The sequence below is a fragment of the Melanostigma gelatinosum genome (assembly GCF_949748355.1).
Source record: "Melanostigma gelatinosum genome assembly, chromosome: 6".
In the NCBI taxonomy this organism is placed as follows: Eukaryota; Metazoa; Chordata; class Actinopteri; order Perciformes; family Zoarcidae; genus Melanostigma; species Melanostigma gelatinosum.
In genome coordinates, this window is record NC_136639.1 from 17,642,524 (window position 1) to 17,670,511 (window position 27,988).

The window sequence follows — 27,988 nt, forward strand, 5'->3', positions numbered from 1 at the left end:
TCATGATTTGCTTGAAGTATCTTCACGAGTGCCAGCAAACGGTGCAAATCATATGTTGAAGGAATTTATGCAAATATGTGTAATAGCATCATAAGAAAATGAACATAACTTTCACATGGCAAGAACTTTGCACTGACTGAAACATTCATAGATTAACTCACAGTTCGACTCTGTAATACAGCGCAATATATCATCTATAAATAACCTTCAATGACAAAAAAAAACATGAACTGACGTGAGAAGTTGCGAGTATTCTGCTGGGATCCCATGATCGTCGGCTAACTTAATCCACATGTTTAATTGTTTGGCTTGTTGATGACGATGATTTGTTCCTGTTGCTATACTGCTGCAGAGATTATGTCTCATTTCTGTTTTGGAAGTCTTTTTGCATTTGTAGTCCTTTAATCACCTGTGATGAGATCCAGCTCTGAGGAATTTGATCAGGTGCAGCAGGACAAGTTCGGGTTCTTCCTTGGAGCGTCTAAGTTGGGCAGCGACTGACAGTTGCTTTTCTCATCAAATGCAGCCTGTTTGGTTACCTGCCTAAGGGGTGGAAAGAAAAGAGGAACAGGTGGAACAAGACATTCATGGAGGAGTATTTTACATTTACAGTAACTGAGAACTTTCTGTTGTTTTGAGTGTTATGTCATGTCAGTCCAAATAGAGAACTTGCTAATTCCATTCTAACATGTGTATTTTGAGAAGGTTCCTTTTCAAGGTTTGGACCTCCAGTAGCTCTATGAGGCTGTATAACTATGAGTGGGTCCCTGTTTCGTATATCAACAGGTGGCAGCAATATGCCAAGATATGCTGCAATGCTCCAACCAATGTAGGGAAGAAGAAGACTACGAGGCGGTTAACATGCATGGCAACAATGCAGAATTTAAAAGATTACAAAATTCGTTTTTGCAAATGTTTTACAATAAAACATATTTGTTTGACCTCAAGGATACACAACATGTGGCTTGGTGGGTAACACTGAATGTAAACATTAACTTTTTGTTTATTTACCTTTAACTCCCATGTTTGTTTTCCTTTGCAGCAATAATTCTGGTCTTATTTTTACACACTAGAGGGCAGCAACTGTCATTAGCCTGCACATACAGCACAAGTGCCCTGGCCAGAACTAAATGGAAGACAATACTTATTTATCAATTGCACCTGTTTCTAACAACTAAAATGTCTGAATGAATGAGTTGTATCTCACCTGGCCAGATGCAGCACAGCCTCCAGGATGTTGGAGCCATCTTTGGCACTCGTTTCACAGAACAGAGTGTTGTATGTCTGGTGGGTGAATAAAGGAAATCATTCATTTTTAATCACATATTTTTTTTGAGTGCCAGTCAACAACCTACAGTGAGCAAAAAATTGAGACATTTGGATCAAACTAGGATAACAGATGAGTTTGTAGGCAGTGCACCAAATGTTCAGAGTTAATACGTCATTCAAATATAGTATGAGTGTTGTAAAATAAATTGAAGGTGTATATTACCATGGCCAGTTTTTCTCCATAGCTGGTAGGAACACAGTTTGCTCGATCTTGTCTGAGATCACACTTATTACCCACAAGCATGATGGGAATATCCTCCTGGGACACATCCTGCTAAGCAAACAAAAAGACAAAAGAAGGTAAAAACAGGAATATACGAAAAGGAAAACAAAATATTGCAGAGTACCTAAATATTGTAAACTGCTGTATTGTTGTACATATTTTGCAGCATGTTGATAATAGAATTTATGTACTGAAGGAATTTGAAAAAAACGGAAACAATTGGTTTGACGTTAAGCACCACAGAGAACACATTATATCAGCAAACACATGGCATACACGTAAAGCATGCACATATCAAAAGTCACATAAATGTCAGCATGCCCACAGCATAACAGCAGAGCACGGTTCAAACAATGTACATCCAACACTTACATATCTGTGGCATGTAAAAAGAGAGAAAAAAAAGCAAGATCACTTAGTTTGATATTCAAATGAGCATGTGACACACTTTTACTTTTTAACCATATGATGGCACGAACGCTGCCAATACAAATTGTAATTACAGAACACAGTGGCTGGATTTCACCGTCACTATAGTCTGCTGAGGTCTGGAACTTCTTTGCTAAATACAAACAATGTCAGTCAGCAACTTTTGAGAAGAGTGCTGAATCACCTCGATCGTGTCCACCCACTCTCGAACACTAAGAAAGGTCTTCTCACAGGTGACGTCGTACAGCAGCAACACACCATCCGCACGGCGGAAATACGACTTTGCAATGCTGCGAAACCTGAGACGAAGGGGAGAAAATGATCCAAGATACAGACAAAAATATATGACCCTTATTATACTTATTGGTTGTGATAAGATAAATACAGTATGTCCTTATGCACTGTTGTGTGTCTAGTTTAGTTTAATGCTCACACCAACACACACCTCTCTTGTCCTGCAGTGTCCCATAGTTGTAGTAAAACAGGCTCTCCATCCACAACTAGAGTCTTCATCTGGAAATCCACTCCTGAACACACAAAGGAGACACAAGCAACATGACACCCTACTAAGCTGGTAAAAAGAGAGAAAAGACACATCTTACTCAGTAGTCTCAGCCTTGCTCAGGGACGGTGCCTGATCAGATGAACTATATATTTACTGAAGCTATGACTTCATGCCTCATATGCAGAAATGTATTATTAATCAGTCTTGGTGAACAGTTGTTGCCTTGATTTGACAGGTAAAGGAAGAGAGAACAAGACAATGAAGCTTGTTGAACCAACATAAGATCGGCAAACAGTTGGCTTTAGTTTTTTCTAACGAACCCAGTGTAGCGCTGGAGTTTAATTTGAATTCGTTCTTGCAGAGGCGAAGCAGGAAACTGGACTTTCCCACAGCAGCATCTCCAGCCAACACAATCCTGTAGGCCTTATCTGATGTCATGTAGCCCGGGTCCTTGCTGTCCTTGTCCTCCTTCTGGAGAGGGGACAGAGAGGCAGAGTGAGGCAACACTGTGGTAACTTGACTGCATTTGTATTCTGCACATTTTCTTCATGTTAAATATATTTTGTCCTCTATTTTGCAATTGTTGCTTTTCTTATTTGTATCTCTGTCCATCATCAGCTCTCTTCAGGGACAGAGAAGATACATTTATGGCTCATACATACACACAACAAACTCTTAAGCCCCACTAGCAACAACTAGAGATTGCAATGTACACAATGTTAAAGTGTTTTGGTAAGAAAAGGACACACTGATGAGTTTGATGAACTTGTTGCCATACAAGTGGTGGAGCTAAAACTGTAAAGTTTGTCCTGAAGCAAAATTGTCAAATACATTTTCAACAATCCTGTGAGCTTTCTTCCTCCTTCTGTCTGCCTCAGGTTGTGGTGGCAGAACACATCCCTCCTTCCTACCTTCTACGGGATAACCTCCTCTCTTTCTTATCTTCTCTCTCTTACCTGAACACTGATGGCACTCAGGGCTTTTCGTGTAGTTGGGGCTGGCGTTTTGGTCACACTAATGGATTCAGATGGCTTCCAGTCCAAAACTGAGCTGCTGTCTGACCAAAATGATGAGTCACTGTCCTGAGGCTCTGCTGGCTGTGATGTAGACACACAATAGCAGTCATGAACACAACAATGTATTCACACACATAATTCACATGTTGTTACTACCTTCTTTACAACATTACAACCTGTACAGCTGTAAACATGAGAAAGTTGCTGAAAGTCACGTTTTCAATTTGTGTTACTTTAGTTTATGACCAAATACCTGCAAATTAGCCTCAGCTGTAATTTGTGTTAGTGCTACTTAGTAGCAAGACATTTCAAGATGTCCTCTTGGGCTTTGGGAAACACTGAACATCATTCCTGACATTTAATAGACCAAACAATTTATCGACAAATAGAGAAAATAATCGACAGATTAATTGACAGTGAAAATAAGCATTAGTTGCAGCCCTACTACTTAGCAAACGTGAGCATGCTCAAACAGTAAGACGGTGTCGTGGTAAACATTACGCCTGCATGAGCATGTCTGCGTTGTCATTGTGAGCATGTTGCTTTGATGACATCAGGCTACAGCGTCACAGAGATGTTGTTGAATGGTTGTAGACTCTTAGACTTGTTCAAACAAATATTGCATTGCTGCAGTATCGATGGGCATGTACACTTGTGTCACTTATTGTCTCACCTCAGTATCAGAGTTCTCTCCCGTCACGCTATCCTTGTTGTCATGCTCCCCTTTCTTCTTCTCCCTCTCTTCCTCTTCCTCTTCTTCTTGACCTTTGGCCTCCTGCTCTGAATCGTAGCCTCCGTGGGAACCTCTGAGTGTCGACAGGCCGCTGTCCATGTAGACCTCAGGTAGGCTGTCCTCCTCGCACTCACTGCTGTTTCTGCGCTTCAGGCCTGGGTCACACATGGCCAAGGCCAGACTGTCACAGCTGGGTCGGCGGCTGTACATAGGCTGGGAGAACCTGAGGAGGAGGTCAGGAAAGAATTTGTGACACAAAACACAAGGGAAAATTACAAAGAGACCTATCCCTGGTGGTATCCAGCCACTCAGATAGTTTTGTTTTCATTTTCCTCTGCCTACGTTTTGAGATATCTGTCTGAGAGTTCTGCCGTGGTCCCAGCATAATGGTGGTTAACAGTTTGGACACATTGGTCCACAGCCATACAACATTTTTACTATTTCTTCAGTATAAAGTGGTCAACCACGTATTTCCTCCATGGATTTGTTGTGGGAGCAGAAATCTGAGAGGCGATTGTGTTCGAATTTGGCCAAAAACACAACTACCCGCTATCATGGTGACCTTTTTGCCAAAGACGAATACCACATAACCACAATGTCCCAAGTTCAAACCCAGACACCTTAAAAAATATTTCTCAGCACATTCAACATTTACTTCATTACTATGTAAAAAGCTGCGAACCATTTATTTATCCTAAATCCTAACATTGAACTTCTGTCCTCCATGAAACTGAAAATGATGAACTGTAAGTGCTCAAAACTCCTGACAGTTTCTGAAAGGATTCATTAATGATTTAGGACTAATAATATAATAACATATATAGTAGCACTCACCGGAGGTGCAGAAGGAGTGCTGATATTAAAACGCATATAAAGTTAGACTAGAGACGTCGAAACAATTCTTAACCATCTGCTCTGTTTGCAGGTCTTACCGATCCATGAGTGCATAAGGTGATGTGTAGCAGATGATTTTACTTCTGCTTCTGTCTCTTGTGTCTCCTGGTGATCCACCGTTACCTGACTGTAACACAACAACAATTAAACGTTATGTTGCCATCATTTCATGGCTGCCTGAAATTGACAAATAGTCGTACTGCGATAGTTTTGCTGATCGATGTAACACACTAACTCTGTTACTGTTCTCTCTTTCTTCCTGTGAAACATGTAAAATGCATCACCAAACATACAATCAGCAGAGAGAGCTGGAGTAAAACCTGATTAATCCATTTCGATGATGAGCTCTATTAGACTGCAATTCAACTTTTATGTCTTTTAGATCGTAAAAAAGATTGAAGCTCAACTCAAAGCAACAAAAGCCACAAATGAATCCTGTCAAATGACCCGAAAGTAAACAGACTATTTATACAAAGAAGCATCAGAATCCCAAGTTTATATGGAGTCTACCAACCCAGTGGATTAAATAACTTCAGTCACTTTCAAACTGAACTAGTTTTGAGTTTTGGTTCTTCTTGTATTAACTGTGCAGCTTTACCCTGTTGGTCCTCTCCAAGGCAGTCCTCAGACCATCGTTGCTGTCGTGCAGCTTCCTGTTGGCTGTCCTATCCACACAGAAGGAGAGATCATCAGTATTACAAATGATTTATTCTCCAATATATTTATTTTTCTTCCTTGAATCTAAGTTATTTCTGAGTACAGCAAGATCTCGTCCCGTCTCTAGTAGAAAACCTCTCATACATACAAACATGAGTTGTCTGACTTACTGCAGAATCTCGATCTGGCTCTCCAGGACGTCTCGCTCATCAGAGAAGTGTGTCATGAGCTCCTCGTCGCTGCAGCAAAACACCAACAATTGTTGATTGTTGTGAATACAAACCACAAGAGCAATCACAGATATTACAACCTGACTTAGTGCCAGTGGAAATCTCTTTTTTAGTGACACAAGGGACATAAACACAACATGGCCACTACACCATTTTCACATCAGATCTACTGATTAACTCAAAGACATTACACCGGTAATTTATGATTGACATGAGACACCTCAAAGGAGGAGGAGGCGGAGTATCGTCCTGGTGGTGGCCCTGTTGCTTCTGTTGCTAAGTAACGCTTATGAAGAAGTCATTGTGTGTGTGTGTGTGTGTGTGTGTGCAGTCACTCCAGGATATCCTGTTTCAGCTGTGACAAAATGAATACAACCCCCCAGGAGCGAATGCACCTTCAGAGGGATGGAGGCGGCCTCTGTCTGTCTGTCATTCTCTGTTGCTAAACAGTGGGGCTTTCTATGTGTGAGGGAGAACAATATTTGCTACTCTCAGGTTTACAAAAACAAAAAAAAGAGACGTGAGAAAAAGGAGAGGAAACCTGTTCTGCAGCCCAGTAATCGCAGGTTTAGACTCTCAGAGTTTACACTGGAAGCAAAGCGTGTGTATGCATGTAGACAGAGGTAGTCTTATTCAACAATCGTGTTTCCTTCTCACTGTGAGAAATGCATCCTAATGTATGATCAGCAGACACAGATATGCCAAGGCCTATTCAACTGTGCTTCACCTTCAACGTCTCGCAAAAGACTGCAAAAAGGACTGAAACTCAACTCAACATGAGTCAAGATGAATCCAGTCGAATGACCCAAACATAAATTTAAAGAAATGAAACATCTACACGTTAACACACAGCATACATAAGGGAACAAACGCAGATCAAACTCTAACAAGATCACCGTTCAGAGTTGATGCTTTGATCGGTCAGCTCCGTCTTCAGCGAGTCCATCTCACTGAGCAGACAGGCAACTTTAGTCTGAGACTTCATCAGCCTCTGTTTTAACTGCTGGTTGTCCTGCAGAAAGAAAGAGTCTGAGTGGGTTGTAAAGTAGGAACTGAGAGGAAAAAGTAAGAACCCTGCCTGATACAAACTTCCCTGACATTCATCAATGAGTGGAGGAACATTCAGTCTCACCAGTAGCAGCTCATTGATCTTCTTCCTCAACGCTGGACTCTCGTCTTTCACGGTGATGTTCTTGTACTTCTCTTCTATCTGATGAACGAGTTCACATATTTAAGATTGAGGTTATTTGACTTGAGTCCAGCTGCAGTCAGTGTGACTCTACTTCCCACTAAACAGAACCGTGTCTTTCCCAAACATGCACATTACACTTAACTTTGAAGATGCGTTTATTTGTTTGCATCCAAATCTGTGAAATGCAAATTGTAGTGAAAATGAAGTGCAGTCAAAGAGGTGAAACATTTACCGTCTGCATGGTCTGGATCTTACACTGCAGCTCACACGCTTCAGTTTCATAACTTCTCCGTAACTCACTCAATGCGGCCTCTGTTTTCCTTTTCTCCTTCAAAGACACAAACGAATGCAAAAAAACAAACAAACATAGATCAAATAATGAGCTGCATGAAGATAGCAGTTAATGAAAGTGTGCATGTGTGACACATTCATCTGTGACTATTTTAGGGGCAGGTTTTGAACCAATGACGGAGGCCGCTGGGGAATCGATATCAGCAGCTGTGTATCTTCAGATTCTAAAAATAAAGACCTGTCTTTTCGGAGAAGAACACAAAACAAACAGCAGCTCCCAAGTCGGTGAAAAGTACACTTACATAAGTTTATGCACATAGCGATAAAACAGCACTTATGTTCCCGCTTTTAAGAAACGTTTTTAAGAAACGTCAGGGCCAAAGATAAGATGAAATGAATACAAGTTAAATAAATCACACGGTCTGATGCCTGACCCAGCAAGTGATCTGTACTGTTCTGTCGCCAAGTCAGTCGTTTTCACTTTTCATCTGATGTCATGGAAAGCTAAATATTGTTATCGGATCTTTATAATTTCACCCACCACACTGTTTCACCAGATTCCAGCTTTCATAAATCTCTCAATCCAGTCGTTTAGAATCCGTGAAAAAGATTGAAAACAAAGGCTAACAAGACAGAACGACTTTAATGAAAGAATTAAAAAGCTCCTGTTCCAGTCATATATGCCTGCCTCATTATTGACAGTTGTCAGCAGCACACAATGACAGAAGTTCATCCTTTTCATCCACACACCACCAAACCCATGTCATCACAAATATAGCTTGACACATCACATTAAATGCTGGAGGCTAAAGCATAATCCATCTTTCCACTGTTTCATATCTGGGATCCACAGCGTTGTGAAATCCAGCTGATCAGCAGGCGTGTCTGTGTTTGGATGAGTAATCTGATATTCAACCGCCTACGTTTGTTTGATATGAGGGAAGAGCTGAACAAACGCATCCTGCTTATCGCTTTTGTCTACACAAACTCCAGAGAAACAAAGACATGAGGCAGGACTATTAAAACATGCTCAGAGAGTGATGGTTTGGGCTTTTAGGGGGTTTTATGTCTGAGTTTTGTCCCACCTGCTCTCGTGTTTTTTTCTCAGCAGCATGTATGCGCTGGTCCATATCATCTTCCATTTCACTGAGCTGCATAGATGCCTGGTCCTGCGCTCTGCAAAAACAATAACAGGATAACTTCACCATCCATCCATTAAATATAATTAAACATTCCTCATTAACACGTCATCTACTGGTAGCTCATCAGATTACTGAAAGCTGCCGCCCCAACAAGACCCCCATATCTGATTTTATAAAGATCAGATCACTGATGATGATATCATGGATTTTTATGAAACATATCTTAAACCAAATGTTTGCTCGGGCTACTCAACAAAGTGGGGGTGTTGTCTTAATCTACCCACTCAAAATCAGAACGGTTTATTGCCATGTCGGCTTTCATAGACCGTGGAGTTGATTTAATGGAGAAATAGCTTTTCTGCAAGACACTGGTGATGCACAAAGATCAACAGGCAGATGAGCCTGCAGCATGCAGTTATACAGTGTTATCATTAGCATTGTTATTCCATAACAGTATAGGACGTTATCATTTTTAGACACATTCTCATTTGCAGTCCTATTGTCAACAAGAGGTACTTCTCTTATATATCCATAACTCATCAAATGTGATTACAGTTACTTAAATAGCTGCTTGTCCTTTACCAAACAGTTTTAAACCGATAAAGAGAAGGAAATCAGAAATGAGACTCCACAATTCAGTTTCACAATGTCATATACAAATCTTAATTTCACTCAATTTGAAGCATGCAAGTGTGTGTGTGTGTGTGTGTGTTCCCCACCGTTTGATGGCGAGGGCCAGGCTCTCCATCTCTGAGTTCTGCTGTTTGATCTCTTTAGTGAAGTTTATGATGACCTTCTCAAACTGATTCATCAGTCTGGGCTCAGTCAGACTGATGTTCTGGTACAGCATAGCTGCTTGTTCATTCCTGGAAGACATTTAGGATTGAACATCAGACACAGTCATGTTTCCCCCAACAGTGTTTTAGGACTTTAAAGAGTTTAACAATCCCAGTTGTTCTGTTTCATACAGAGCCTGAACATCAGTGAACGGCGATTAAAAAAAATAAAATTTAAAATGTTAGCTTAGCACATAGACGGGAAACGCGGAAACAGCTAGCCTTCCTCTGTCCGGAGGTAACAGAATCCCCCTACCAGCACCTCTAGAGCTCACTAATTACTGATTGACCCGTTTATATCTTGCTTGTTTAATAGGTTGGACTATTTATTGGCTGGGACTAGTTGACAGGCAGCCATTGGAGACTCTAGGAAGTTACCAGTCCCAGTCAACAAATAGTCCCGTTTTTTAATTGTTGTTTGCCTTCTTACTACTCATTACCAGGTGTTAACATGTTGATGTGTTGTTGTATCAGATTTGCTGTTTCAGTAATTGTTGTGGAGTTGATTAACAGTGTGATAGACCTTTCTTTGAAACTTTAATTTGTCAACGTACGAATAATCTTAGTTACTGGTATTACTTGGAGACGCGTGTTTAGCATGTTACTTGTAAAGCTGTAAGTGAGATTATTGCAATACTTGAGAAATTATATGTATTTCCTGTTATTTCCAGACCCATCTGAAATGTAACCCATTGTGATATCAGGAATAAAATCATTTCCCTTACTCTTTGACGAGAGCCATTTCAAAAATGTTGCCAACCCAGAGTTCCCCGAGGTCTCCCTCCTCAACAAGCTGTTTCCCAAAATGATAAAGTAAAACCTTTTAAAAATGACAACCTTAAAGCATATGGGTGTTCCTTGGTATCGTGCATTTTTAGTTTGGTCGATTGAGTTTCTAGAAAGCCCAAGAAGATCTAACTTTTAAGTTGAGTCTACGACCATTTCATCATCGTCCAATACACAAAAGATGCAGAGCTAAAAATAGACCAAACAAATAACTTCATAACTATTTCTGATAAACACTTCAATTATTCCCCAGAGTTCCCCAGACAATACCATACAGACACCATAAGGATGTGTCCAGGTAAAGCCTAATCACACACTTAACTCTATGCTTATATAATCCAAACTGAAATAATTGTATTGATACAGTGATGAAGCGTCCTGCGTCACAGCACAGTAGTAAATGTGCATTACACAAGTCTACAGTGTGTTTGCCTTCTGACAGGGCGGACTGGTTGTCATGCTAAAGCATATAGACACTGCTGGCTGTCTGTAAATTACTCACACACACACACACAGTGAGCTGCAACATCATACAGTGTTAAACACAAAGTGATCGTAACAGAAACACACACAAACAAGCACGGAAAGTTGAACATAGAAACTGTTGTTAGGTTGTAGTTGATTTGTTCAGGATCGTTGTTTAAGTCATATCAACAGATCAACATCCGAGAAACTCTTAACCATAATGTTATGCACACAGAAAGTGCAAGTGTTTTGTTTGGGTTGTTCGTTACAGGATTAGAATCACAAACATTCAAAGAAATTGGACAGAAATAAGTCAAGTGGCTCAAATATTGCAATTAAACTCACTGTGCAAAATCTTGACTTGTTTTTCTATGTTTTTGCATTTACTTCAAGAATCTCTCCTGAATTCAACAAAAATGTAACTTGTTCCTCTTTGGGTTTGGGAGGTGCCTATTATCATAAAGCCAGAATACAGAAATACATAAAATGGATATTTAGCAATTCTTTAACACACTCAAAAGCCTGAATCCTAGTTCACTCTGAAATGGCTGCGTGATTTGGTGCTTAAGACCTAACAACATTATGTCCATGCTTACAAAACATGCTGTTATCGGATTTGTAAGGGGATTTCTCAAAATGAATATTTATGGAGCATTTAAAATAGAGGACATCTTGTCCACAGGAACCGTTTTATTGCACAGCTGAATAAAAGTCCCTGCCTCAATCAGCTGAGAGATTCTTACATCAGCAAGAGCAGCAATACAAGCATTTATAGGAATGTAACCGATTTGTTCCTCTTTCCAATCTCATAGTCACGCAAAATGTTCTTTTCATTTCCAAAATGAAAAACAGACACTTGTCTGAAGTGAGCTGTTTTCCAACGTGGCATCACTCAGCTGACTGCTTGAAGATAAAAGAGTGTATTTCGCAGACAACACCACTGTGACAATCAATGACCCAATGCCACAGCAGCACAGCAGCACGAGGGCGAGTCAACGCAAGGCCTGAAGGACTGACTGAATTTTAAAAAATGAGACTTTAATTGCATCATAAGTGAATTAGATGTTAGATTACCAGCGGTTCTTTATTGTACTAAGCAGTACTTTATTGCAAGTAGAATCATATTGTGATTAAAGCATTAGTTTGTGTTTAAATGAATGACCCTGAGCAAACTCCAGTTAAAAAACTACATTATTGTTGTTATTATTATTGTTATTATTGTTATGGTTTTGTTTGGCATGATAACATCTTTAATAGTAGAATACAGCTCATCAATGTTGGTTGTTTAATAACTTAATAAGTTAATATAATAATTATGTCCTTACATTGACTTCAGCTATATCACTCAGCTCTAATATTTAGACTTTGTGTGCCATCCAAAATATATTGGAAACAGTAAAACAAATCCCTATATTAGTTTTAGTGGAAAAAGTCTCGCAAGAATTGCTGTTCAGAAATGAGGTTCATCATGAGAGACTTCTTTACTGACTTCTGAGAGGAAAACTGTGTTGTAATATGTCACAACAACAAAATGTCACTTAGCTGGGCCAATTGTAATGATAATATAATTCAGTGAACATTAGTTATTGTGAGCAAGAGCACAGTTTCACAATTATATAGGTTTTTATCGCATCCTCCTGAAGGACTCGGACTATTAAATGAACAGATGTATAACCATTTACCAACAAAGATATTGTTCATAACATGCATTTCATTATTCTCATTATTGATACTACGATTGTCAATTAATTGTTTGATCCACAAAATGTCATAAAATGGTGGAAAATGTCCATCATAGTTTCCAAGCGATTTCTTAAAAATCCTCTCAGTTAAGAAGCTATTGGGTAGAATAATGTTTGGCATATTTGCCTGAAAAAAGATCTCAAACATTTATTATCAAAACAGTTGCCAATTATTTCTTTTCTAATGACTAATCATTTAACATGTTTTAACTGTTGATCACCTGCAGGTTTCACTCTCCACACATCCACTTGTTTGTTGGAAGCTGAGTAACAGATCTCATCCTAATTGGAACAGATATGAGCGCTTATTGATTTACCTTTCGGCTATAATGAGATGCAGTAAAACAGACTCTTATGAAGATCAACACATACAACACAGTCACTGTTTTCTGAGCCACAGCGTGTTATTCAAATAGCATGGCTGCAGGTGTTAGACAAGTGGTTTGACCGGTTTTAACATTTGGATTTCTCTTTAATATTTAATTTGTGAATTTCCCTGGAGCGATCATGATGTCTCACCGTCACCTTTACTTAATAACCTACAGTGCGCTCACTGTTGAGAACATTCATATCATCTCAATTATTTCCATATTTTAAAGACATCCACCGACTCCCTGACCGGCCAGCGGACAGGTGCGCGCGCTCTCACCGGGGGATGAACTTGGCCTGCTCTCCCAGTCTCATCTCGAAGTTCTCCCAGGCGGCGGACACCTCTCCTCCGTCCGACTCCATGTCCTCTCCGTAGCGTTCGTGGAAGCCGCTGATGAACTCTAGCAGGGTGACGGTCCCGTCGTTGTCGACGTCTAGTCGGTCAAATATCCGGTCCGCCTCGCGCGCGGACACCTGCAGCTCCGCGCAGATGGTGAGAAACTCGATTCTTTCGATCCGCCCCGAGTTGTCCGCGTCGTAGGCGTTGAAGAGGGTGCGCAGCCGGTCCTGCTCCTCTGCGCTCATACCCTCGATGGAGGGAAGTGGCTCGCTGGAAAAAAAGAAGGCGTTTCAGTGAAATAATGAGACCTATACGAGCAAACCCAGAAACCTGACAGAAACGCCGACGTTTTATTCCAATAACTCCCAACTCCGAGACTTCTTCGCGCTTATCCAAACATCGCGACAGCTGTTACGCATTGACAAATTGTCTGATCAAGGTAATCCATTTTTCTTTACCGCTCACACAAGGATGCGTCGGCTGCTATATTGTCTTCACCAAATAATCCCCCGGTTTGTTTCAGTAGTCAGCTGGAGGGACAGAAACGCGGCTGTGTCCGACTCAGGTAACGCGCCAGCCATCAGTACCTTTGTGCAGTGTGTGTGAATGTGTGTGTATGTGTGTGTGTGTTCACTCCTCTCTTACCTCAACAATAGAGGAGGGCTGGGCTTCAGGCCAAAATGAAAGAGCTTTCATTGTGGAGAAAGGCTAATCGTCTGTAATGTTGTTGAATAAACTTTAGAAATGATCGAACCAGAGATTATTCAATTCGTAGGATATGATATCCAAAACACACAAGATAAATACATAATAAAATACACCCGAGATGGATAAACATTGACACACAATATGCTGTAGGCTACTCTATGTCATTTTATTTGTAAAACTTATTCAAATCACAATCATTACTTTAGTTTTTGTTTGAATGAATGATTTACTTCAAAAAAAAGTAATTTGATTACATAACATGGAGCTCAAAAGTCAGACAAACAAATAAAAACAAAGACAAACTTACAACATGGATGCATGTACACATTTCAACAGGTGTTCTATCACTTGACTGTCTGTTATGAGTGTGTATATCACGTTAATGAATGATGTTAAGAAAAACTTCAGGGCCGGATTAACCCTGGAGGTCAAAAGTGAGCCCGTTCAGCCACCCTCAAGATCAGCTAAAAATGTCACCATAAGCTCTTTCCCTCTGAGTGAACGAGGTGGAGTGCATCTGTTATCTGTGCTTTAGAACGTAGCCGCCGTGAAACAATCGGAAAATGATGTTTCATTCTTCAGATTCACGGCTTTGTTCTCACTCACAACGGTCCCTCTCTTCATCCACTCTGTAGCTCGCTCGCTCGTTGACCCTCAGAGGAGAGGAGGGGCGAATTTTGAATGCATGTCTTTACAAACAGCAACCCACAGTGTGACTATATGTTCATTCTTTAAATTCCATGAAAAGAAAGGCCTGTACATTTTTGCACACGACATTTTCTACATGTTTTTTAAAACATACATTTGACTGTGATATCTCACCTGGATATGACATGTCTCAAAGGGACATAGCAGTAAAAGATCTGTTGAAGAAGTTTGTCTCATGAGCCATGGTAAAGATAACAAGTTAATGACTCTGATCAAAACTAGAGGTAACCCTTTCAAAGATTCTAACATGGCTGGATTATATTGATGAAACACTCCATGCCCTGCAGGAAATGAAACCGTAGGGTCGGGGGGGGGGGGGGGGGAGAAATGTGTTTTTAAACACACAGTTTAACACTCACAGATAACTTCAAATGCATTCTATCCATCTCTGAACATAAGTCATGATCCTCCTTGATACCCAGCAGGCCTCAATTACATTTTACTGAAATATCCCAGGAATAAATGCAAGAAAAGTAAAAATGTTAAGTCTCTTTATTTGGATTATTTTCAAGATGATCTACTATTACATAGCTACATTTTGCCCTTCGATATGTTCGGCCTATCTGTCCAGTTGCACGCTGATGTTTGCTCGTGAGTCACGGCAAGCGGTCAACTTTAACAGTGGGGCTCACTTCCCTGATCGCTCTCTCAGCGGGGAGACGTGCACAGCCGTAGAGATGCAGCGCCTTCAACCTAAAGAGAGAGAAACGTGGAGACAGCAAATGAGCATCATTTTGTGCTAATGTGTCGCAGTGCTTTACAGATAAAAGTTATTCTGGTTTATCACTCTCATAATTACTCCACTAGCAGCTGATCTGTTTTCCGAGTAATCACAACACAGCTTCATTGTTATCACTGACATAGATCTTACACGGTGCTCATTATATAAAAGAGGAAGGGCCTGCTTGCTGCATGTTTGGTAATTATTATATCTTATGAAAAGTCCCAAAGAGATATGTGTTGCCTTTTGCAGCATCTGCAGAGCTTCAGTATAATCTCTAAGGTGATGTGGCAGAAATTGAGTTTGACTGTTTGGAGTTGTCTGCTGCAGGAATTTGCCAGCAGAGTAACCCTGTGTCACACACATCATTTCTGCAAGTTACTTTAACGTTTTCCTCATCAGTTTTATAGCTGATATCTGAGGGTGGCGACAAGGTTATTCACAGCTTAAGTGCTCACAAAAAACACAAACACAGATACAAATATGCAGCTCAGTTTGTTGTGTGATGTGTGTTGTACCCTCTGTTTCCTGTGCCAGTGGAACTGAGATTCAGCTGCTGAAGTCTTCTACATCCCAGAGCCAGAGACTGAACTCCTGCGTCTGTTACTGCCTTGCAGCCACTCACATCCAGAGATCTAACACACAAACACACGGACAAACACACACTGTAGCTGCTAACGTCCAGACCGCACCAAACTGGGCACACATGAGTCTAACCTAAAAGAAAACCTGCAGTACACATTACTTCTGTTGGTACAGATCCTTCTGACATTTCTGTTTCTGTAGGGGTACGGTTAGATGATTAGTTAGGATACATATTAATGTAAATCAATACCTCCTCACATGTATGTTAGCTCAGGTTTGTGTGCGTGTACCTGATACAGGGTGTGTATTTACTGATGCTGTCCGTTGTCAGGTCAGTGACTCCAGGACAGGAGCTGAATGTCAAACTCTGAAGTTCGACACAGTTCTGAAGCAAAGTCTCCACTGTGGCATCAGTGACCTGGTAACAGTAAGAGGCAAATGCAGAGAGTACCTGTAAGTCACAACATTCAGAGATATCATTTAATAATCATACAAAGCTGGGGTTTTGAGTCACCGATTTTCGAACTCACCAGTGAGATTGATTGAAATGAGACATTTGAGCAGTGATGTCATCACGGAGAGACAGTGTGCCGTTACTTTTGGCACCTGTCCGATGTTAAGATGCTGGAGGCCAGGACACATCTGAGACACAGAAAGTGAAAAACTACATACGTACATGTAGTGGAAAACATGTTGTTGTGTGTTACATCCATATCACATCCAATCTACATTTCGTAAGGAGGATTATAAAGATAAGGAGTATGTTTCACTTTCTAAACGAAAGGACTCATCGATGCATCTTTTCCAACTTTCTCTTTAGCAAAAGTAGGGTGTCATGCTTTAGCCTTAAAACACATTGCAGTGCAAACGCTGTCGCGTCACTAAATTATGCGACCATGTATGGGGTGAGCTATGTTAGAGTTATTACTCATATAAACGGTTTCACCAAATCAATGTCTTTGTTTCTCTATTGACAACTACCTGATGGAAAATAATACTCCATCTGGCTTACTCCAAACAACGTCCTGTGAACGTTCTATGAACATTAGGAAAACAACGGGCCTGATTCTAAGACATGTTTTTTTTTTGTTGCAGTTTACAAGATAAATTGTTAACTTTTCAAAATAAAGTACCTCATATACTGCCTGTAGACAGGATGGAGTGAGGAACTGACAGCCAAACACCTCCAATCTGCACAGACTAATAAGAAAACACACAATTGGAAACAAACAGCCGTGTGTGCACATCCTCTTTATATCTGGATGGATTATCCACTAATAAGGCAGGTAAGAATGTGAATGATTGTCAAGTCCACTTCAGGAGGTGAACCAAGACATGTTCTAGCTAGATGACAAATACAGCCACTCAACCGAAACCATCTCCTGCTGTACGTTGACAGCAATTAATGAATATGGACATTCATATACTGACCTTTCTTTGTGCCTCATGACGAGCTTCATCAGTGGGTCATCAGTGACATGACAGCTGTTCAGGACAACAGATTTTAGTTGCAACCTACAGGGAAGACAAATAAAGGGTTAACACTGTCCTTACACTTGAGTTGTCTGCCCATCCTTCCATTCATTTTATTACTGTACATTCATGTGATAGGGTGTGTTGTACTGTGCTACTGTTCACTCAAGTTTACCAGGGAAATGGTGGATTTAAGAGGCTATAACATTAGAAGTATGTGCCTCAGCAAAACCTTTCAAATGCTCTCAACAAATGCAGCACGAGGGAACATCCTGCCATCCAGGGAAGCTTTTTAATGTAAGGTGGATTTTACTGTAGCTTGTGAGTGTTTGAAGACACTGATTCATAAAATGAGAAAACAGATCCATCCAATGTATGGCTGATGATTGAAAACAGTGCATGTTTTAAATAATTGGGTGACTTTTTAGAGGGTTTGTTTCGACTAAGAACATAGAATCATCTGAACCCACAAAAGAGCGCTGATAACATAAAAAAATACAAATATGGAGATGCATGGTTTTCACTGGACAACAACAACATGATCTCACCATATCAACCAGCATGTCACCTCAGGATGCATGTTGTATGACAATTGAACAATTTGTAATTTGTTCCATAACACGGCATGGGGTCAGTTGCACACTTTCAATGAGTGTCTGTGTGTGTGTGTGTGCGTGTGTGTTTGTAAAAACTGACCCTGGGCAGCAGTCACTCAGGGCTTTCACTCCTGTGTCTGTGGCGCCACTCCAGCCCACGTCCACACTGGTCACATGGTGACACAGCTGACCAATCAGACGCAGCATCTGGTCACCATGGAGACCAGGACCAGTACAACTTGTGACCTTGACTTCCTGTAATTAACAAATGACAGGATAGATAGGGTTAGACCTTGGACAGTTTGATGACATTGACAGCAGGCAGATGGATTCAGGATGTTGAGTCAATAAATTCACAGTGTCAATAGAAAAACTAAATGCATCTCATTGGAAAATTAAACTGTTGTAATTTTTTCCTTCCAAGTGGAAGATATTTTACATAGACACAGACGGTGTGGTGGGTTATTGATGAGGAGGCTCTCATCCTACAACTTGAGCGACACACTGTAAAGTCATGTGATGGAAAACATCCAAAAGCTTTCACCAAACGTCCACCCATTGCAGTTTCTTTAGCTCTGAGCGATCAATAAAGTAGCCCAGAATAAAGAAATCTCTTGACCTGACTCATTGAGCTCTGATTTTGACAGTTTTTACCTTTAGAAAGTTTCCACACAGAGTGAAAAACATCTGCAGCCCACAGGAGGTGAGAGACAGGCCACTGCAGCTGTACAGACACAGATTGTGAGGACGACGTCTGCCCACACAAAGTAAGCACCGCTCCGTCAGGTCGGAGTTTGCAATCCTCAGATGTCTCCCTTCAGAAAGAGAAAGATTTAATGTTCGCCATATGTACCTGTTTTGGTGATTCAAAACTTTGCCTCTGACTTACATTGTGTGTACAGGTCTGAGAGCATGCGATGGTGCAGGTCTGGGTTATCTTACTGTATGTTTGTACAGGGAGTGGTACAGTACGCCACTTTACTGGAAGTACTTACATCCTGAGAACACACCATGTGCCGTGACACACGTGGAAATACTGCAGGACATTCCACAGATGTCATTAACTACTGTGTTTAAATGGAACCTCAAGAAGTAAAACAGCAATAGGTCACTTACTTAACACCACTGAATAGCCAAATAAGCGTTAACAGTGCAGCTGGCTGACTCACAGAGGGTGTGATCGGTGGCAAGTGTGTGCAGGCGACTGCAGACCTGCGTCACTCTGCTCAGATCACTGTGAGGCAGCAGAGACAGGATGGACAGCCACACCTCATCCGGAAGACACAACCAGCGGTCACACACAGGGACACCTGCTGGCTGAACACATTATTTGATAGAAAGTCAAAGCATTCTATTAATTAAATATTCTTCTGAAATACCGTAGAGACAAAGTACAGCGATTAAGATTTCTTACGTTGTATTTGTCAGTTTGTTTACATCGACATGCACCTGTAAAGGCAAACAAAAATGTATTGGCTATAAAAGTTACAATTTTTAGGCCTTTTTTTATTTTTCAGTTTAAAAGGAAAGAAATCCAACATCATTGCATGTTACTTAAGAAAGATATAATCACATAATGAGTTAAGTTTAAAGCCCCTCCTCCTCCTTGCTGCTATTGCATAAAGTGTGAAATTAATTTAAAACAGAAATTCCTCAAAATGAACAAAAGTAAAGCTGTGGTATGCGGCACCACCAGTATAAAACCTTTGAAACTTCAAATTCATATGACTTGTTGGTCATTTTGTTTTTTACATCTTTTTTTTGTCGCATCTCATCATGTGTTTAAGTGATATTCTGAGTGTGTGATGTTAGTGTTGAACTCACCCGAAGCTGATGATGTTGGTCCGGGGTCATCATGAAGAGGTGTGTGTGTTGAGCTAATGTGAAAGAACATAAATGTTGATATTTTGAGTTCATAATAATTTTGTCTCCATATTTGTGGTATCTTTGCTTATGAATGAATGAATGCACATATTTGGCAATATTCTGTTACCTTTGGAATATTTCTTGATTGGTTGGAGAAGACAGGGAGACACTTGGCTTTTCACAGAGTCTCAATGAGGCTGTTTGACCCCCAACTTTTGTCTTTTGGCTTTTGACACCACTCTGATAACCCTCTATGCCTGGATCACAGCCGATTCTCTCTGGAGACAAACCTGAATAGAGACAAAGACAAATCACACAAGGACACGCAGAGAGACAAACACATACAATAGGATCTCTATGGAGAATATTTTCAAATGGCTTCAGGCACACAGGTGTTCGCGATTGAGCCAATTAGTGATCTTGATAAACACACAGACTCACAGACACACGCGCACATACACTCCTCTCCCTCTCTCTCTCTCTGTGTCTCTCATACAGTCATTCAGGTCTTAGGGATCTTCAGAGGTCTTTCCCCCCTCCTCCCCCCCCCCCCCCACACACACACACACGCCATTTTAAAAATAAAAGCCCCACAGAATGAATCCTAACTGAAATGCTTGTGATGAGCCTGTCATTTAATAACCGGTTTGTGTTTATCGAACATTATGATTCTGTCTCCTCTCCCCTTCTCCCCCACACCCCACACCCCATTTCAAAATAAAAGCCCCAGAGAGTGAATTCTAACTGAACTGCTTGTGATGAAGCCTGTCATTTAATAACCTCTGTTTATGTGTGTCAAACATGATGATTATGTCTCCTCTCCCCCTCCCCCACCCAGTCCCACCCTTTCAAAATAAAAGCCTCATGGATTAACTGTATGTAAACGTTTAGCTCAAAATTAGGCTTTTTTTGTTGAAATAATGAATGCTCTTACTAATACTGTGACAACTACTACTATTGCTAATATTTCTAGTATTACTACTACTACTACTAATTCAACTTTTGCTGTTGCTACTATTCCTGCTATTGCTATTACTGCTACCATAAATAGTATTACTACCACTACTGCTATTACTACCACTGCTATTATTACTTATACCACAACTGCTAATACTGCTATTCCTGCTACTACCAGTACTAATACTACTACAGCTATTAGTACGACTGCTACTAGTACTACTACTACTGCTACTTCAAAAACGGACTTTACTATTACTATTACTACTACTACTTATTGTACTACTACTACTGTTCTATAAAATACTACGACCACTACTACAGCTATTACTACGACTACTGATACTACTACTTCTTCTAATTACTAATACTTCGACTACAACTTCTACTACTACTGCTACTACAAATATCACTCCTGCTACAACTAGTACTTATTCAAATGCTACTAATACTGATACTGCTAATAATACTTCTCCTACAACTACAACTTCTACTACTACTACAACAAATAAGCTACAGAAACCGTTCGAAGATCAAAATGTTCAGCTCTTTCAGGAGAAGGGTGATATAACTTCATATTTGTAATCTTTCAACTTTTTGAATTACTAAGCTTTTTGCAATTTTTTTAAAATTGGATATCTATTTTCAGCAATGTTTTTGAGATTCATTTCAGCTTTCAGCATTCCAACGCATTTTCAGCAGGAAATGCATTTTCTAGTTATGTACAGCTGTCATATAACAAGTTATCGTTATTATTTGATCTGGATAGGAATGGATTGATTTTTTTTTTTAAAGATATCAGCATAAATATAAACCTAAAGCAACCTGTACAAGCAATGACACCACTATAAATCAAACCGTTTGCTGCAAAAACATTTGTAGTTTGACGACATTAAGAGCAATGAAGAGCAGGTGAAAAGATGAGCTTGGGTTTTACTGTCGGTAATAAATGTTATTGCCCCATCTTGAACACACTGGGATGAGGTTTGTGACTATAAACAAAGCTCAATCAAGTGTTTGCATGCAATACAGATTATAACTCTCTCAGCTGCAAAGGAAAAACATGTTTTGTGTCTTACATTTATTTCTAAATGTATGGTTTTAAGGAAAGATAGTCGCCCTCTTTTGACACTGGATCTCTCGAATAATTAAAATGATATATTTTTGATGCCAAACTCAAATGTATATATGTTTGTAATAAGTGAACAATAAATATTTTTTCATCACACTACCGATTATTGTGTATGCATATATTAAGATTTTCCAGTCTTCATGAAACACACATCAAGCTCTCTCACTGCATGTGAGCTCAGTGGAGAATCACCAATTGGTCTCACCTGTGTATTGTAATTTGCTGATGTATAAAACAGCTGGTGCTGGAGCAATAAGGTAGTCAGTCACTTCTCTTCAGAGTTGGTTTGTTGTCGGGTGTGCTGGGCGTGCAGTGCCAACCGCTGACAGTGATTTGATTCCTCTAGTTCGTTTGTTAGGCTGCGCTCAGACTGCAACATGTGGAGGCTTGGGAACATGTAAGTTAATTTAGAGTCTTTGTTCCAAAGACTGCTAGCTGCACACTTAATGTATCTAAACTGTGTGTTTTACTTGTTCAAGTTTGTTATGGAACTTGATGGCTGCAGTAATCCTCTTGGGTCAAGCAAGGCCAAATATGAAACTCAATTCTCAGTCACGTAAGCCTGAATTCAAACTAAATTACTTTACCAATGTTAAAGAACGTTTACTCTTCCTCACAAGCCTTTTCTTTTAACAGGCAGTGGTTTACGGTCAGACTGTGTGGGGAATCTAATGAGACTTTCATTGGACAAGGCCCTAGCAGTGGGGAACGAGCTTGAGGTTGAAGCCGTCTGTGAGTATAAAATCTACTAATGAACACGATAGGAGAGTAAAGTCCTGACATGGTTTTCTTTCTCCCTGCACCCCCCCCCCCCCCCCCCCCCTCAAGTTGGCACCCAGCATGTTGTGTTAACACCCAGATTGGCTGCTCAGTGTGGCTACAGCATGGAGTCTGACCCGTGGGGTAACACCAGAATCTACTCATCTCTGCTCGGCTGCTACGTGGACAACAAAGTGTGTTTGAGCTCAATTTATTAGATGACATTTTATTATAATATATATTACAAAGTGTTTGTAATGTGATGTAAAAATCTCAGGGCTGTATTTCTCTCCCTTAAATTAATGTTTGGTCTGTGAATTTTTGAAATGACCCTTTATAATATCTTAACACTAGGCAATTTAACAATGCTAAATGGACAAAAGCGGCTGGAAATGTTTGACCTTTTTCATTAATTACTTAAATAAATTGCTTGATTGCAGCTCTTTACTCCACTAATGCCGAACCGCTTCTCATTTGATGCATTACATTTGTAGGACGATCAGACCTTTAATGTTGGCTTAAGGCTCCGAATGTACGGCCACACTCAATCAGACGTGGTTACCCATGATGTGATGCAGACATGCAGCTACACTCAGTGGGCCTCAAGAGAGATTCTCTGTGACAGGAACTACATGGAAGTAGGTTACTTTACATTTATGGTTCTACCAACTAGTGTCTTAACAAACTATTAAACCACCATTTCTTGTTTTTAGGTGTCAAACCACATTACTACTCCTGATGCAAAGGGACAGGCTCAAGATGTTAAAGATATTGACGCCATTCCTGATGTACGTGTTAAAATTCCACTGTTGCGGTGGACTTGCTGTTCAACCTGCAACATTTTTTTATTGCAAACTGAGGAAATTACTCATTCTTCCCTTCCCTATAGGCCTCTGAGGCAGCACATGGTATCTTGAAGTTGACATTCTACACCCCAGAACCAGTGTCAATGGTGCTTAGTGAGGCTGAACAAGCCGGCTATGGTGCCATGGTGACCTCGAACCGTCTGGTTATGCGCTCCCTGTACAATACAGCAGAGACTTATTCGGAGGAGGTAAGCAACACTCCTCTCCAGTAGTTTGCATTTTACTTGGTATTAAAAGCATGACTTTAAACTTGACATCTTTTAGGTGGGTGGAGTCCCCATGGAAGTTTTCAGGGTGAGCGCCTACTATCGGGCACCGCATGGTCTAAATGTGGTGAACCTGGCAGCTGCTTGTCCCACAGGTAAGGCTCGAGCAATCAGTGGCTGGACACTGTTAACATTTGGTTGTCACAGTTGCGGCAACAGTTGCTTGATCATTTACAGGTGGCGTCCTCTTCATCAACAATGTAATCTCTTGGCATGTACCTCGCCGTGTGACACCGCTGTTGGATGGCAACTTTGAAGTCTTAGAAATGCACATGGGTATCAACGGGAAGAGGCTTCATGGATCTCAGATGGCCGCACGGGGTTACACACTGTCCACCACACGCCATCACATCGTCCTAGAGATCCCAATGGGCTCGCCTGATGGTCACTTCAAGGTTGGGAGGTCTTCCACATTAGAAATGCAAGAGTCACTAGTCTCTGCATGTTTTATTAAAATGTCATCAATAATTGCAGAGCCATGCCCCAGATTACCAGTACCACATCACCTACAGTGTTGAGCCCATGCTTGAGGTACTGTGGAGGACCACTGACACCCAAGATGATATCAGATACAAGGTTTTGTTCCCCATTACCACCCCTCTTATGCCGCAACCTCCCCACTTCCACGAAAGTAAGTCACATTCTCCAGCAGACAACAGAATATCAGGCTCGAGGAGAAGGCTACAAACCTGTCTCTTCCTGTGCCTCAGATACTGGTCCAGAGGTCCGAGTGTTCAGCGGTGTCTTGGGCACCTTTCTTCATGATGTGGTACTGAGGACTATCACCTTCTCCACTGGGGTTCTCACTGTTGAGGAGAGCAATGCCAGAGGCTTCACTGTCCAGGAGCACAACCACCCCAATGGAACAAAGAGCTTCTCTCTTTCAGTACCCTTCGATTCGGATGTAGTCCTGAAACATGTATGTGAAATTATAAATGCAGAAAGCCAATCCGTGCAATCTTATTTTCTCTGCATGGCAGTGTTTCAAATACATAACTGAGCTGTTTCTATCTGCAGAATCCTGACCGCTTGGTTACAGTCTACTTCCTCCCTCTGATCTTTGGGTTTATCATCCTGCCTGAAGAAACTCCGTTTACCCACCCAGTAGAGTTGCAGGCATCGCATCAGGATGTTGGTGAGCTATCAAGCTTTTGCTTTTCACGGTATCTAGTTAATTGCTTTGACCCAATGGGGAATAGGAGAATGTTTCAATTAATATTGGGTGTCTCTCCTTAACACCAAAGGGAGAGAAAGTTGCTCATTCAAATAGTTAATGAATGTGTCTCTGCTTTTAGAGCTACCCACCATCACTGGCACCTGTGACCAGAATCAGTTTTACATCAGTGTAAAATACGGATATCGAGGCCACAATTTCAAGGCCATGGTTGGCCCTCGAGTGCTGACAGCTGAGATGGCTGAGGAATACAATTTCCAAGGAAACGGCACACACTTTACCCTCGTACTGCCATACACTGCCAAGGACACAGCATTCGAGGTATGTCTAACAATAAAATCTCTTAAACTTGCTGCACTGGGTAACTTCACTTTTGTCTTGCAGCTGATAACCTCGGATTCTGTCAGAACCCGAGTTGACTTGGTTCTGTTGGATCCCATCAACAACTGGGTGCTTTCTGATCTCTACCTGTCCTGCACCTTCCCCTTTACAACAACCAGTAAGACATAAAAAATGGTAGTATTTCTGCTGATTGGGATTGTAGGACATTTTCATCACCCTTGCCACCTCTATCCCCAGCGTGCTACCCCAATGGAACCATGACCGCTATGGCAGTGAAGGTGGAATCTGTGCCCAATCTCAGCCCAAGTAGGCTGACCCTGAAGGACCAGTCCTGCAAACCGGCGTTCAGTGACGAGCTCTCTGCATACTTCTCTTTCAGTGTCGATTCCTGTGGCACCACTAGAACAGTAAGTGTTGGTTCACCTTAAATCTCAACATTATTTTGTCAAACCTTATAATGCCTCACTTTTTTTTTTTAGTTCTTTGACCACTACATGCTGTATGAAAATGAGATTGGCCTGTATCACAACAAAAGAGTAGCCTATACAGCGCCGGTTGATCCTGAGTACAGGTAAAGGGACTCGTCCAATCTTTGATCCGGACATACCGTCTAGTGAGAGGTCAACACCTTCAGTGCATTTTTCTCCTATAGGCAGACCGTTTCCTGCTACTACATGGTCAATGAGACTCAGACTGTCGCATTCAGCTCTAAACCAAGAAGCTATGAACCCACAGCAGAGATCGGCTCAGGGCAGCTGATGGTGCAAATGAGGCTTGCACAAGGTAAGGGTGACTTTATTAAACGCCTATTTTGTTTTTGCAAGACTCTACACCGTCTGGCCGGTCCATGCCTTTTACTAATGTGACGCCTCTTCCAGATTCATCATACGATGTCTTCTACCAAGCAGAAGATTATCCAGTTGTAAAATATCTGAGGCAGCCTCTGTATTTTGAGGTGGCGCTGATTGAGTCTACTGACCCAAATTTGGAGCTCATCGTGGAGAAGTGTTGGGCTACACTTTATGATGACCGGATGTCTCTGCCTCTCTGGGATATCATTGTGGACGGGTAAATGGCAGCATACAACTTTGTGCACCTTCAGCTTGTCTCTTTATTGAAATCAATTTGTGACGATTCCTAAAACATAACCAAATGTCATGGGTTTAACAAAAAGCATTCAGAAGCTTGTTTTATTCCCTCCCCAGCTGTGAGAATCCTGATGATAGCTATGTGACTATTTTCCATCCTGTTGTGAGCGACGCCAGGGTTTTAGTCCCATCCCACATCAAACGCTTCTCTATAAAGATGTTCACCTTCACTAAAGAAGAGGTGGTTCTGAAAGATGAGGTAAAGTGGGACTGTTGTAACCAAATGAAGTGTGTATTGGCCACATTGCATGGTACAGCTGCATGTAGCCCTGCGTAATAAACCCTTCTGTCTGCAGATCTATATCCACTGTGATGCAGTGATTTGTGATGAAAACAGCCAATTGGATAGTTTGTGCAGAGGCCAGTGTGTGCAACCTACACCTCAGATTTACTCCAGACCACAAGAGATGAAAGTAGTAAGACGGGGTAAGTGTAATCTGGAAAAACATTTTGTCGACTAAATCTACGTGCAGTTGGTGATCTATACTCTGCTTGTCTTTCTAGGGCAAAGAGGAACAGACTCTACTCAGCAAAGGCAAATCTCCTCTGGGCCGATTGTGTTAACATCTGATCAAACTTCCGAATAAACTAATTGTCTTTAAACCTTTGTGCAGTCTTTTCTATGCTGAATTTGTATCAAAGCTTTGGAAAGTCCTTTTGTCTTAACCCTGCATTATAAGTCAGGTAAGACAGCAATCCTTCTTTTAGGGGAGAGCTATTTTTTTATTTATTTTTTGCCCACAAGCTTTAGGTTACTAAAGGGGCTGTAACATGTTAAAAGCAGCAAATGTCTAGATAAAGCTAGTTGAGTAATGTCTAACAACGTACTCTATTGCTGCGCTTCCCTTGGGGCAAGTCACGAAGACCTTCAGTTTTTCAGCGCAAATGCTAAAGATCAGGCCGTAGTTCCTCCTGTCGCGACTCTCCCTAGTCCGCCGAAAAGTACATCCAGGCAGAATTATCGTCTCCCCGCCACCATCGCTCATGCTTTCGCATCCACTGATAGCACCACGGCTAAAAGAGCAAGACCCCTGCCGTATGCCGCTCTTCAGGAAGAAGATCCGGTCCTGGCTGCGCTCGCGAACATAAAGTCATCCCTTAGCGAGCTTGCAGTCTGTTTCCAGGTGCCGGAAAAGCCTTTCTGACTGCTTTCCCAAACTTTGATCCCAGGGTCATCTATTGCAACAACTGCAAATCTCCAGCTTCTGCAGTTTCTCCTCCGCTGACGAATCTTAATTATTGAAGGCAACCATGTTAATTTAATAAAAATTCTATGTTCAACCGATATGTCTGACAGACGGTTACCAGATGTCAACCCAATGGAACACCTATGGGAAATGTTGAACAGCATTCTCCACCTTAACCATTATTGCGCCAAATGGGGGAATATTTTTAGAAGATGGTTTTCATTGGCCCAACACCTTATCAAAACACTGCCTGTTTTTTTTCAAATTCATGGTGGCAAACATGTTTAACTTCCTCCAAAATGAGGACTTAGTAAAATTAAG

The 27,988-nt window shown here is 41.1% G+C and overlaps 2 protein-coding genes across 2 annotated transcripts; one reads left to right on the forward strand and one right to left on the reverse strand.

The window, feature by feature from the left end:
* Positions 1-440: 440 nt before the first annotated feature.
* Positions 441-13,702, reverse strand: rasef (RAS and EF-hand domain containing; the record flags this gene model as incomplete). Its single annotated transcript, XM_079270207.1, has 18 exons — positions 13,638-13,702; positions 13,120-13,449; positions 9,361-9,507; positions 8,585-8,675; positions 7,441-7,536; positions 7,149-7,226; positions 6,913-7,028; positions 5,957-6,025; positions 5,728-5,794; positions 5,168-5,256; positions 4,176-4,458; positions 3,443-3,583; positions 2,807-2,957; positions 2,427-2,508; positions 2,166-2,280; positions 1,493-1,603; positions 1,208-1,284; positions 441-543 (listed from the first exon to the last, which is right to left on the reverse strand). Exons 2-18 carry the CDS (start codon positions 13,422-13,424, stop codon positions 441-443), a joined length of 2,121 nt encoding a protein of 706 aa, XP_079126333.1. The 5' UTR covers positions 13,425-13,449; positions 13,638-13,702.
* A 9,512-nt stretch (positions 13,703-23,214) lies between these two features.
* On the forward strand, positions 23,215-27,044 carry LOC306779046 (uncharacterized protein; the record flags this gene model as incomplete). Its single annotated transcript, XM_079270783.1, has 16 exons — positions 23,215-23,322; positions 23,398-23,472; positions 23,574-23,738; positions 23,815-23,911; positions 23,994-24,211; positions 24,291-24,447; positions 24,527-24,702; positions 24,834-24,951; positions 25,112-25,311; positions 25,375-25,489; positions 25,570-25,739; positions 25,812-25,903; positions 25,985-26,115; positions 26,211-26,400; positions 26,538-26,679; positions 26,985-27,044. The coding sequence occupies 16 exons, from the start codon at positions 23,215-23,217 to the stop codon at positions 27,042-27,044; spliced, it is 2,214 nt and encodes a 737-aa protein (XP_079126909.1).
* Positions 27,045-27,988: the final 944 nt, after the last annotated feature.